The sequence below is a fragment of the Doryrhamphus excisus genome, linkage group LG3 (genome assembly GCF_037039965.1).
Source record: "Doryrhamphus excisus strain RoL-2023G ecotype Guam linkage group LG3, RoL_Dexc_Guam_v1.1, whole genome shotgun sequence".
Classification (NCBI taxonomy): Eukaryota; Metazoa; Chordata; class Actinopteri; order Syngnathiformes; family Syngnathidae; genus Doryrhamphus; species Doryrhamphus excisus.
The window spans coordinates 22,927,448-22,941,521 of record NC_136359.1 but is presented as its reverse complement, the minus strand read 5'-3'; the positions used below and the strand labels follow the sequence as shown (position 1 = coordinate 22,941,521).

At 39.6% G+C, this 14,074-nt stretch overlaps 1 protein-coding gene across 2 annotated transcripts; it reads right to left on the bottom strand.

Annotated features, from left to right (window-relative positions):
• Window positions 1–705: 705 nt before the first annotated feature.
• On the bottom strand, window positions 706–13,171 carry neff1 (neuronal intermediate filament family member 1). 2 transcript variants are annotated; one of them, XM_058071478.2, is made up of 5 exons: window positions 13,050–13,171; window positions 8,322–9,097; window positions 3,924–4,241; window positions 3,711–3,835; window positions 706–2,056 (listed from the first exon to the last, which is right to left on the bottom strand). In XM_058071478.2, the coding sequence occupies exons 2-5, from the start codon at window positions 9,072–9,074 to the stop codon at window positions 1,714–1,716; spliced, it is 1,539 nt and encodes a 512-aa protein (XP_057927461.2). In that variant the 5' UTR covers window positions 9,075–9,097; window positions 13,050–13,171; the 3' UTR covers window positions 706–1,713. The 2 variants fall into 2 exon arrangements, with proteins under 2 accessions (XP_057927461.2, XP_078645317.1); XM_078789191.1 differs by lacking the exon at window positions 13,050–13,171 and having other exon boundaries at window positions 8,322–9,206.
• Window positions 13,172–14,074: the final 903 nt, after the last annotated feature.

Here is a 14,074-nt window from a genome sequence, read left to right as displayed (position 1 = left end):
TGTATGAGAATCCAGGCTAATACCACCATGTTTTTATTTTGAAGCTTTCTTTGCACTGAACAGGAAGTCACTGTATACAGGTTTTAATGCTGTGTAACTAGACAGCAGTTATATTCAATGCTGCTTAATGATATGACAAAATAGAAATTTACCCCTTTGGAAGTAGAGGGGTCGTTTCTTAACTTGATGGTTGCTAGTTCGATCCTCCATCTTAGGCATGAGTACCACCTCAGTAAAAAAAATGGTGTATTTATTTAGTTTCTGTATGAGAATCCAGGCTAATACCACCATGTTTTTATTTTGAAGCTTTCTTTGCACTGAACAGGAAGTCACTGTATACAGGTTTTAATGCTGTGTAACTAGACAGTAGTTATATTCAATGCTGCTTAATGATATGACAAAATAGAAATTTACCCCTTTGGAAGTAGAGGGGTCGTTTCCCAACTTGATGGTTGCTAGTTTGATCCTCTGTCCTCCTGAAGCCTTTGCCTTGACTCAGTGTGACCAAAGGCACAACTTCCTGTTGTGAAATGTGCTCTAACCTGAAGTCGCGAATTTAGACTTCAAGTCATATTTCAGAACTTTGTAATATTCCTACACATTGTTTTAAAAATGTCAACGTTTAAGTGGACATGGTGTCGGACGTCGCATCATGTGATAAAATAACACATAAGAAATCTGGAAAAAGCTGTTTGGTTCGCGACCCACACTTCACTAGTAGCTTTATTTGGCTTTTGAGAGAAATATCACTGCATGATAGGAGCAGCATGTACAGTCACATTTATGTATGTAGCATTCTTCTCCCCCCCCCCCCCGGAAAACTATTACAATGTGATTGTTGCATTTCAGTTACGGTTACGGTTAAGGCAAGTTGAAATTGAACACACGACAACAAGCAAATCAGGATTTCCAAATTGCAGAATCAGGCCATGCATTCGTCGAAGAGACGCGAAAATGATGAATGAGTTAATGAACGGCGGTTACTAACGGTTCAAGGTAAAGTAATAAGGAAAGGGGGTTAGGGTGAAAATAGCCCTTGTGTACACTGCAGAACCGTGACCCACCTGCCACTTGCAGTCACAGTGGAGGACTATCAGTGTCACGGTCAGCTGCCTGCCGCTCATCCACACTCCCGTTGGCTACATTCAACATAAAATATATGGTCATGTTTGTTTTGAATAAGATGGTGGAACATGACGCATGGAAACAAGGGATGCAGCCAAACTATACAATACGTTGAGCCAAACCAATTTTGGAGGTACCTTAATGCGGCACCCCTGCACGGTGATATTGACTATAACCTGCACTTGCATTCAAAAAAACGTTTTTTGATTGGCGTTATTGCTGTGTTTTTGACAAAAAGAGAGCAATGAATGGACGGACTTAATTAATTATGTTTACGTTTTGAGCTGATCGTGCTCGGATAAAAATGTCGGCCAACTTTTATCTGTGAAAAATCACATAGCACCGTAAAACGTTGGCGTGGCTGTCAAGTCTGTGTGCTCGTGTGTGCTAGTCGAAGGTTTTGATTGCTCTTGTTGTTCAGAAATGGCACAATATTTGCCGACAAGGAAAAGTATCGTCATGCTAGCTTTTACCGGATCCCACGTTTCTGCTGATTCAGCATTTTTTGCAAATGGATGATGCAACCGTATGAGATAATAAGCATGGTCGATGAGATGTGGTGATGCTGGTGATGCTACGTAAGCGGTTTTAGTTCTTGCTGGTCTTCCCAGTGGGGGTCTCCTTCTTCTTCTCCTTGTCATCCTTCTCTTTTGGCTTTTCCTCCTCTTCTTCCTCTTCTTCTTCTTCCTCGCCTTCACCTCCCTCCTGGTCGACTCCCTCGTCTTCATCCTCGCCCTCGTCGTCGTCGTTCTCCTCCCCGTCATCCTCATCCTCCTTCTCTTCTTCTTCTTCCTCCTCTTCAGGCTTAGACTTCCGGTATGCTCCTAAGGAGTATGTGCGGGATGACATGTAGGAGAAGCCCGGGTAACCGGACTGGACCATGGCGCCGCCGACGGTGCTGAGGCGGCACTCCTCGCCTTCCAGCAGCTTCCTGCAAAGACAAGTCAAGGACAGATTTGTCGCTATTACGTTGGAACTCGATATAACCAAAAATAGCCATTTTGTTTTCCTCCGTAGGTGGAAAATTGGATATAATTTAGTTGTGGTAAAAAGAATGAAACTACTTGGAAGCATACCGCTAAAAAGGAAAATATTTTGTGCCCTGTGATTGGCTGGCGACCAGTCCAGGGTGTACCTTGCCTCTCGCAGGGATAAATGAACATTTAAGGTTAGTTTTACCTTCATTCAAGACCCGATTGTTGGCTGGCACGATGTGGCCGTGATATCAACACAGACACCACCTATGGGTTTTGCCATAAGTTATTTCTTGAATTCAATTGTGTTTCTCACCTCAGGTTGCTTTTTGTATTGATTACGGCTGCAAAGTAACCCAAAATGAAGCCAAAAAACATTGGAAGTGTCAGCATTTAAATTTTTTAAAAAAGGAATAAATACTAAATTCAACAAATAACTCATAGCAAAACAGGAAGGTGGTGTCCATGTTGCTTTTCATATTGATTACGGCTGCAAAGTAACCCAAAATGAAGCCAAAGAACATTGGAAGTGTCAGCATTTTGATTTGTTAAAAAAAGGAAGCAACACTACTAAATTCAACAAATAACTCATAGCAAAACAGGAAGGTGGTGTCCATGTTGCTTTTCGTATTGATTACGGCTGCAAAGTAACCCAAAATGAAGCCAAAGAACATTGGAAGTGTTGCATTTTGATTTTTTTTTTAAAGAAATACTAAACTCAACAAATAACTCATAGCAAAACAGGAAGGTAGTGTCCATGTTGCTTTTCGTATTGATTACGGCTGCAAAGTAACCCAAAATTAAGCCAAAGAACATTGGAAGTGTCAGCATTTAGATTTTTTTAAAAAAGGAAGAAAGACTAAACTCAACAAATAACTCATAGCAAAACAGGAAGGTGGTGTCCATGTTGCTTTTCGTATTGATTAAGGCTGCAAAGTAACCCAAAATGAAGCCAAAGAACATTGGGAAGTGTTAGCATTTTGATTTTTTTTAAAAAAGGAAGAAACACTAAACTCAACAAAGAAGTCATAGCAAAACAAGAAGGTGGTGTCCAAGTTGACTTTGCTGCAACATCAGCAATTGTTGATATTGTGTATTTATCAACAATCCCATCTTCAATGAATGCAAAAGTAACATTAATGTTCATTTATCCGTTTAATTTATCATTTATATTAAATTAATACATTTTAATTTAATATTAAATTAATATTAAATTAATATAGAATTAATATTGAATTAATATTAAATTAATATTAAATTATTATTAATTTAATATTAAATTAATACTAAATTAATATTAAATTAGTATTAAATATTTTTTAATTTATATATATATTCAGTATATTCAGTTCATATTCTATTGAAACGTTCTACTCTTAAATGGGACAGATTATGCACATTTTTCCGTCCCTTTGTATTGAGTTGTGGAGTCCTGTAGAGCAGCTACACGGGATATGCTAGCATGCTAGTACTTCCAGAATCTGCACCTATTTATCAAGCTTACAGCCGCGCCCATATAAGGAAGTCCACCCCTCTGTGACATCACAAAGGGGCAGTCTTACCACGCCTTTTGAAACCGAGCATTAAACAGTAAAGAGTACTTCAGCAAACCTGTAAGCAGCAATTTCAATGTCCAGCGCCATTTTGACATTGAGCAGATCCTGGTATTCCCGTAGGTGACGGGACATTTCTCCTTTGGTGCTGCGCAGTGCAGCCTCCAGTTGCTGAATGGTGTCCTACAAGCACACACATAACGTCATGACGTTTAAAGACTTGGGTGGTGGTCTTCCACAAAAGCATTGCGTGTGCAACCTATCCACGTACCTGCATGTCTCCAATTTCACCGTTATGGCGGTCCTCCATCTCAGCAATCTGCCTCTCCAGGGCCTCATTGTGGCCCCGGAGGGCCTCAATCTCCAAGGTGCGGGCCTGCACCTGCCTGCGGTACTCGGTCAGTTCCTCCTTGGAGTGCTTGATGGCATCCTGGTTGCGAGCTGCAGCCTCAGTCACGGTTGCAAACTTGGAGCGATACCATTCCTCTGCCTGCGCCTGGTTCCTGCATGACAGGTTCTCATACTGGGCCCTGATGTCCTTCAGGGCCGCCGCCAGGTCCGGTTTGCTCATGTCCATCTCCACTGACACCTGGACATAAGAGAGTTTTCAGGGTTCTTCTGTTTAGTTATCATGCATTTCCTGTTCTGACTTGTATGTTTACAAAGTTGTACGATACTCTTGTAGGCCTGCAATTTGTTTCGATTAATCGAGTGATCGATTATACACAGTATACAGTGAAGAAAATAAGTATTTGAACACCCTGCTATTTTGCTATTTCTCCCACTTAGAAATCATGGAGGGGTCTGAAATTTTCATCGTAGGTGCATGTCCACTGTGAGAGAGATAAACTAAAAAGAAAAATCCAGAAATCACAATGCATGATTTTTTAACAATTTATTTGTGTGATACAGCTGCAAATAAGTATTTGAACACCTGTGTATCATCTAGAATTCTGACCCTGAAAGACCTGTTAGTCTGCCCATTAGAAGTCCACCTGCGCTCCATGTATCATCCTGAATCAGATGCACCTGTTTGAGGTCGTTAGCTGCATAAAGACACCTGTCCACCCCATACAATCAGTAAGACTTTAACTTGTAACATGGCGAAGACCAAAGAGCTGTCCAAAGACACCAGAGACAAAATTGTACACCTCCACAAGGCTGGAAAGGGCTACGGAGCAATTACCAAGCAGCTTGGTGAAAAAAGGTCCACTGTTGGAGCTATCATTAGAAAATGGAAGAAGCTAAACATGACGGTCAATCTCAATCGGAGTGGAGCCCCATGCAAGATATCACCTCGTGGGGTCTCAATGATTCTAAGAAAGGTGAGGAATCAGCCCAGAACTACACGACAGGACTTGGTCAATGACCTGAAAAGAGCTGGGACCACCGTTTCCAAGGTTACTGTAGGTAATACACTAAGACGTCATGATGTGAAATCATGCATGGCACGAAAGGTTCCCCTGCTTAAACCAGCACATGTCAAGGCCCGTCTTAAGTTTGCATATGACCATTTGGATGATACAGAGGAGTCATGGGAGAAAGTTTTATGGTCAGATGAGACCAAAATAGAACTTTTTGGTCATAATTCCAATAAGCGTGTTTGGAGGAAGAAGAATGAAGAGTACAATCCGAAGAACACCATCCCTACTGTGAAGCATGGGGGTGGTAGCATCATGCTTTGGGGGTGTTTTTCTGCACATGGGACAGGACGAGTGCACTGCATTAAAGAGAGGATGACTGGGGCCGTGTATTGTGAGATTTTGGGGAACAACCTCCTTCCCTCTGTCAGAGCATTGAAGATGGGTCGTGGCTGGGTCTTCCAACACGACAACGACCCGAAGCACACAGCCAGGAAAACCAAGGAGTGGCTCCGTAAGAAGCATATCAAGGTTCTAGCATGGCCCAGCCAGTCTCCAGACCTGAACCCAATCGAAAATCTTTGGAGGGAGCTCAAACTCCGTGTTTCTCAGCGACAGCCCAGAAACCTGACTGATCTAGAGAAGATCTGTGTGGAGGAGTGGGCCAAGATCCCTCCTGCAGTGTGTGCAAACCTGGTGAAAAACTACAGGAAACGTTTGACCTCTGTAATAGCAAACAAAAGCTACTGTACCAAATATTAACATTCATTTTCTCAGGTGTTCAAATACTTATTAGCAGCTGTATCACACAAATAAATTGTTAAAAAATCATGCATTGTGATTTCTGGATTTTTCTTTTTAGTTTATCTCTCTCACAGTGGACATGCACCTACGATGAAAATTTCAGACCCCTCCATGATTTCTAAGTGGGAGAAATAGCAAAATAGCAGGGTGTTCAAATACTTATTTTCTTCACTGTATGTGAAGAAAAAACTGCATCTCAGCTGTGTGATGTACGTGAAAAAGCGTATTATTAGTATGAAGGTCGCTCTTTGCTTTTTTTCTCCCATATTTGAAATATTCTTTTCATAATATTATGACATTTTTCCCATAATATTTCGACTTATTCTCATAATATTACAACTTTTCACCAACCTAATTTAACCTACCTAAAGTACCACTATATTTGTTTTGTTCATTTCTCATCATTTTACATGTTTTTTTAATGAATTATTTTACTTTAATATTTCAATTTTATGCAACATAAAGGACATTATTTTATTATTTATTATTTAAAATTTTATTTTATTACCAGTTATTCTCATAAAATTCTCATATATTTTTAGAATTTTGACTTTATTCTTGTGAACTTACAGATATTTTTTCCTGATGTTATTTTTTTTAATTAATTTTCCAACTACAGTATTTCAACTTTCTCCTTGTAAATATTTTCCAGTAATTTTGACTTTATTCCCATAATATTTCTGACTTTATTCTCATAGACCTATGCAACCAAATTTAGCAAAAATTAAAAAATTACTTGTTGTTTTGTTTGTCTCTGATAACATTATGAGGATTAAAAAATAACATCTTTTTCATTTAATATTTCAGCTTTATGGTACTAAAATTGCATTATTTTCCCTCATAACATCACCTTATTCTCATAAAATTCAAATGTTTTCTCATTAATTTTTTTTCTGTTCATATTTTGACTTTATTCTGATACAATCACTGCTGATTTTCCCCATTTTTGCTGTTGTTTTTGTGGTTTTAATGTTCATTTTCTTTCGGCTTTTTCCTGATTGCGGAGTCGCCTCATCGGATTTTTTTTGATCCACATACTGATTTTTGGCTTGAGTCCTTTAAATGTTCTTGTTAAATTATATTTTTAGAATGTGTGGGCTAATAAAAAAAAAATACAAAGCCGAGGTCCTAAAATGGCTAATTAATGTAATACCAATACAGTTGGCAATAAATTTGATAATAAACTAATAATCAATTTGTCGATTTATTGTTGCAGCTCTATACTCGTGATGTGGAAGTGCCATGTATGACTGGTTGGTGTTTTTTTTTTGTAAGTAACTCCTGTTTTATTTTTACGGCACTCCCAAAAAGAGCAGAAAAGCAGTAACAGTGAGGCAGGTCTTTAACACTCCCAGAAACCAAAAAAAAAAGGTGCACTGCTCTGCCACGGAAGACCGCTGACTCAAGCATCTTGCGCTACGCCGTCAATCGCTTACACGGCAGTAAAACTGCCTGCCAGAAGGCGACAAAACCCTGGAGAAATCTACCCGGCAACCATCCCTCTCTGCTGCATATTCAATGTATTGATTCCACTATAAGTTACCCTGACTCACCAAAGCTGTTGACACACTGAATTATGCAACATAATAAACAGTATTATTGTTATAGACTGAAAAAATACACACTTTTAATACTGTGTTGAATACTATGTCAAGTCAAAAGGTTGACTTGACTCCTGCTACTTGGGGGGACCACACCCAAGTATGATTTTTCTCCCCACTCTCCCTTCCCCTCCTTCTTTCGTGTAATGATCAATTACAAATAATATGAGTATTAATAAAATAATAAATCTTTTTTATTTAATATTTCAGCTTTATGGTACTAAAACTGCATTATTTTCCCTCATAACATCACCTTATTCTCATCAAATTTAAATGTTTTCTAATTAATTTTTTTTCTGTTCATATTTTGACTTTATTCTGATACAATCACTGCTGATTTCCCCATTTTTGCTGTTGTTTTTGTGGTTTTAATGTTTGTTTTTCCTGATTACCATATTACAAATTGGGACGAATAAAGGCATATCTTAATCTTAATCTTCATTACCATCCCCACATCAATACTACAGTGATACTTTACTGTAGTAAAAAAAAAAAAAATTAGAGCTAAATCAGATAACACTGTAGTGGAGTCGAAACAAATGACATTGAATGCCTCACAGCACAATGACCATGTATGTCCTTAGGGATATTTGCAATAACATTACTGCAAAATAGTCTGATAAACTAACACAAAATAATACTTTGTACTCAATTATTTTCTCTTATACATTACATTTGATTGTTTTTTTAGCCAAAACAGAACATTTAAATTTTATTTTATACAAAGACAGTTAATATAAGTTTTCAAGGGGAAGGGGTGAGACTGCAGGGCCATAAATTAGCCAGTGCGCATGCGGGGAAAGTACTCCTAAAGAGCCGGGCGAGTGTATATAAAAGTACTACGGTGCAATATACAACGTTGTACTACAATATAACGTTGACGTGTGTTACGTGCGTGGGTACCTGAGTGGCCTGCAGCGACGACTGCAACTCCTGCAGCTCCTCCTCGTGAACTTTCCGCAGGAAGGCGATCTCATCCAGGAGCGACTCCACTTTCTTCTCCAGCTCCAGGCGCGCCAGGGTGGCGTCGTCCACGTCCTTCCGGTAGCCCTTCAGGGCGTTCTCGGCTTCTTCTCTCAGCCTGGCCTCCTCGTCGAGCTTCTCGCGCAGGCGCTCCAGGGCTTCGCTCATCTGCACGCAGTCCAGGTGCATCTGGCTCTTCTCGTGGGTCAGCTCCTCCACGCGGGCGCGGAGCTCCCGGATCTCCTGCTCGTAGAGCTCGTGCAGGCGCGAAGGCTCGCTGTTGCGCTGCCGGAGCAAGGTCACCTCCGCCTCCAGGACTTTGTTCTGCTGCTCCAGGTTGTGCACCTTCTCGATGAAGGACACGAATCGGTCGTTGAGCCCCTGCAGCTGCTCCTTCTCGTTGGTGCGGATGATCTTGAGCTCGTTGGTGACCGCCGTGGACTGAGTCAGGTCCATCAGGGAGTCCTGCATGGAGGAGGAGAAAACCCTGCCGGGCGCCGCGCTCCTGCGGTAGCTGGCGGTGGACATCACTGACGGGGGCCCGTAGGTGCGGCTGCGGTACCCGGAGGTGTGAACTCGGGACGGGCTGCTGCTGATGCTGCCGCCGCCCAGACCCGCACGACCCGCTCGTGGAGCATCACCGAAGATCTTACGATAGGAGCTGCTGCTGTACACCTCGCTGGAGTAACTCATCTTTGCGGCTGCTTAGCTGGTCTCTGCCGGGAAGTGGAGGTTGTGAGAAGAAAAGTGAGAAGTTTGGTCCGGGACGGGTGCTTTTATAGCCAGCGCGCCTGCGCATCATCTGACGCAGGGACAAGAGAGGAGATGGGATGGATGGGTGGGTGCAGAGGGGAGGCTGTGGGGGGGGAAACCTGCAAGCTCATGCACAATACCTCCTATCCTCCAGGGAGCCAAAAACTTACTCATTCAGCACCTCTCTTCTGTATCCTGTTACATCTCAGTTAATATATTAATATATATACATATATATTAATAAGGTAACACTTCATGGATGCGTGTATGGCATCCCTATACATTAGTTCAACATTGTCATTGGAGCTCTCTGCTGTCCTTGTAGAAGGGGAGGGGGGGGTCCATACAGCTGTGCACCACATTGTATGCTGCAGTCAAGCAGCCCCCACCCTCGCCTATCTCCACCTCTGCATGGAGACTTGTGAAAATGCTCCCCCCCGCACATATAAACACGTGATGGTAATGCAAAAAAAAAGGTTACACATGAACATAAATATCATAAATATCATAATAGCATGTCATGGAACATTTCAATATTCAACATTTCAATAGCCACATGTTCTTGACTTGTAGCCCCGCGCTCAAAATGTCAACAAATATTAGTCGTGTGACATTGAAGGGAAGTAAGGTGTCTCTGCGTGGCTTTGGTTCTTATCCAGAGTGAGAGGCCACACCCCTACACACACAAACACACACACACACACACTGCACCACTTCAAATCTGTGCACTGAACACAACGCAAAGTCATGCAAAAACAGATGACAGTAAAGTCTCCTTATATCGATATCGGTTATAACGAATTACTGCTTATTACGATACTATTTTCATTTCCCGGCAAATTTCTAGTCTTTTATGATATAATTAGTTCCGTTAGTACGATACCCGGTTATTATGATAATTCGGTTACTACGATGCCCTTTTCATCTCCCGCCAGCCAATTTGGTCTGCTTATATCGATACAAAAGCAGCTTAAATCAATCTTTGCTTAAGGATTTCAATACCAAAAAAAGAACACGGCGAACGGCTGCTTCCAGTCAACTTTATTTTTCACACTTCCACCACCAGAGCGCAGCACACACACACCGATTCCCGCACTTCCTGGTTCACAGGTCATGCTCAACCCGCTCCACATAGCTGGCCAAATACATGCCTGCAACAGAAGAACCAACTGACATAGCATACACACCTATTCCAACGAAGACACAAGCGTACAAATACATGTATTTAATTGTGTTGTATTCAGATATCTTTTTATCGATTGCAATAATCAATGTTTTTCATATGTACATGCTGGCGTTCGTGGTTCGTTCGAGAGAAACCACGAACGCAGTTGGTTCTTCTGTTGCAGGCATGTGTTTGGCCAGCTATGTGGGGCGGGTTGAGCATGACCTGTGAACCAGGAAGTGCGGGAATCGGTGTGTGTGCTGCGCTCTGGTGATGGAAATCCTTAAGCAAAGATTGATTTAAGCTGCTCGACATTGTTCTATACTATAGAACAATGTCGAGTGCATTATTGCCCACTTTTAATGCAGTTCGGCGCAGGATCGGATATATCGACAGTCCGGTTATATCGATATTTTTTCCGACTCCCGACAATATCGATATAACGAGACTTTACTGTATAATCAATTTTATTGTATTGTAAGTCAATCCACTCAGGCAAAGGTCCACGTATTTTACATGCAGCACATTTTTTATTCATCACCATTTCATGATTATACAAGTAATACATGAATATTATATTGGCTATACATTTTCATCTTTTTTATCTTCTTTGAACAGAATTTTTTTCCAACTTTTTTTTGTTTGTTTATAGGTTTTCTAATCTACATCTTCAAAAAATATATATTTTTGGTTTTCTAATGTTTGTTGATTTTGAGATTTCACAATGAAATACAGTCTAACAGAGAATTTCTGGCATTTATTGTGATGTCAGTTGAAGGACATTTTGTTTAAGTTTTTTTTTAAGTTGAAGTTGTTGAATTTGCTAATTTATTTAAATTATTGTTAAATATCCCACTGTAGGGTTGTTAATTTTGCTTATTGTTAAATGTGCAAACCATGTTTACATTTTATTTTGGACAAAGTCAAATTTATTACACTATATATTAATTTATTTTTTTAATGTAATTTACTTTTTTAAAGTTTTCAACTCTACAGTAAAAAAAACATGTAAGGATAAAAGGTAAATAATATTTTCTGGCTAATGTAAATAGCTAATTGAAGGCAATTTTGGTTGAGTTATTTTTGTAATTGTAATAAAAATATTCTTAAATATCCCAACCATAGAAAAACAATATATAATAATGCAGGGTAACTTTTAAAAGGTGTTCTAATCTTATTTTTTATTATTTATAATTAAAACTACATGTATAAATGCAACACAAATAATTAAAGTTACTATCCATCTGCAATTGTATTTACATTAAATTGTATTAACATTATTTTTTTGTTTTTTGATTGACAGTTTAAAAAAAACATTCAAAAATACAGGTAAGAATACAACGTAAAAACATAATTTCTGGCTCATGTCATTTATTTTTATAGTTAAAGGCAATTTTATGGATGTTATTTTTTAGTTATAAGTTACTGAATTTGCAATTTTATTTACATTTTACATTATATTGGAATTGGGCTAGACGCATAGGCCACACATCTAGGAGACCTAGGTTCGATTCCATCTCTGTGGAGTTTGCATGTTCTCCCCCATGTACTCCGGTTTCCTCCCACATTCCAAAAACATGGACTCCAAATTGTCCATAGGTATGAATGTGAGTGTGAATGGTTGTTTGTCTATATGTGCCCTGTGATTGGCTGGCGACCTGTCCACGGTGTACCCCGCCTCTCGCCCGAAGACAGCTGGGATAGGCTCCAGCACCCCCGCGAACAATAATGTTAAATAATTTTATTTTTGACTAAACCAAATATAACTGCTCCCCTGCACCCAGGAGTACCAAAGCATCATTGGTATCTTCAATCTTAGGTACCATCTTAGGTACCTCATTGAAATAGAAAAAGTTCATCATTGTCCTTCAATAAGTACACACATAAAATGCACAAGCATCTCCCTGAGTTTTTGGATAGTAATGGAGTATGGGTGACGTTGCGGCTTGCCTTGCAGTGTGTGCTGTCAGAATGTTTAAGAGATGGGGAGGGGTGTGGGATGGCAGTGACTCAGCAGGATGCTAAAAACTGGTTACTAGCATCATCCGCTGACATGCTCGGCTTCCAATCGCCTGTCTGTGGTTACCGATGGAAGCACCAAAGAAACACTGCATCCATTGCACAGAGCAGTATCATGCATTCATGGTCATGAATGTGTTTCTGCTTAGAAAACTACAAAGACTGACACCATGTTGATATTGTTGTATTGTTAAATTGATCACACAAGTTTGTTAGAAGTAAATATATTTTGTTTGTATAAAATCTCAGTGATCAACAAATAAAAAGTCCAAATCATAAAATTACTCAATGAGCCTGAATGTACATTGTTGTTCATATTTGATGTCTATTTATTTTCCACATTGTTATTGTTAGTATTTTGTTATTGTTATTATTTATTTATTATATTGTTATTATTTATTATTATTTCGTTGGCAATTTCACTGCTGTGTTATTGTGCAATGACAATAAAGAAAGTCTATGAATATTTTCCAGTAAAAAAAAAGGTATCAATTTAAGCACTATTGGCCCTGTCATACCACCTCAAACCTGAAGAGGGCGCTAAGCGCCCAGTAGACAAACATAAAACTGTTACGGATATGCAACAAAAAATACATTACAATTAAAAAGACAAACGATTATTATTATTATAGTCAAAATTACATATTAGCTAGAGTCCTCTAAATGTTTGTTAAGCATTCACGCCGAAATGTAATAATATAAATGTTGCTGTTTGATGTGTCAAGTGCTACCTGGCTGTCTCCTTCTTCTTTGTTCAGCCTTGGATGCCCTGAGCTTTTCTTTTCTCACTCCATTCCCCTGAGATACATGATTATCTCTGTCTGTTTGAAGATACATAGCAACTACACAGTAGTTCCGTGCTTTTCCCGAGGCGTTACCATTAAGGACCGCCAGGGAATGGCAAAAAACTAAGATAACAGTGTACTTTTTACAGTTAGCGTACATTTTAGCTCGTGCAACTTCGTTCTCAATGTATTTTATCACAAAACCGGAACCGGAAGTCAGCTCGTCGCATGTCTATGATGTCATCAGCAGTTGTCTTTGTAGTCCTCTGCTCAAAAATGTCTCAAAAATGTTTATTTTCAAAAATTCAAAATTTGATGTCGTTCCTCTACTAATAAATAAATTAATTAACAATTAATTAATTAATAAAGAATGCTGTTTAATAGTTGAATACAGCATATTCATTCATTCATTTTCTATACCGCTTATCCTCACGAGGGTCGCGGCGAGAGGCGGGGTACAGCCGGGACTGGTGGCCAGCCAATCACAGGGCACATATAGACAAACAACCATTCACACTCACATTCATACCTATGGACAATTTGGAGTCGCCAATTAACCTAAACAATTTTTTTCAGATTAAAATTAATAAAGCATTATTAGAGCCCTGTTGACATGATAAAACACAACTATAGTCACATTTATACTTTTTTAATAGCCAAAAACTTACCACTTCCACACGGATAGGGAGGATAACTATTAACAGTTATTTAACCTTTAACATGAACATTAATCAAACGTAATAATTTTTTCTGATACCATACAGCATCCATATCAAACTTGCATGGGCCGCACTAACATTAAACTTTCATGTCAAGGAGGGGGCCTCAAACTAGTGTCCTGCGGGCCACATTTGGCCCGTGGGCCGCATGTTTGAGACCCCGGATTTAAGGTAACATTCCAAACCCCCTTGACGACATATTTTCTCAAAAGCGACAAATCTAGCATCTTATCCTGGTGTTGTTGGGGTGTT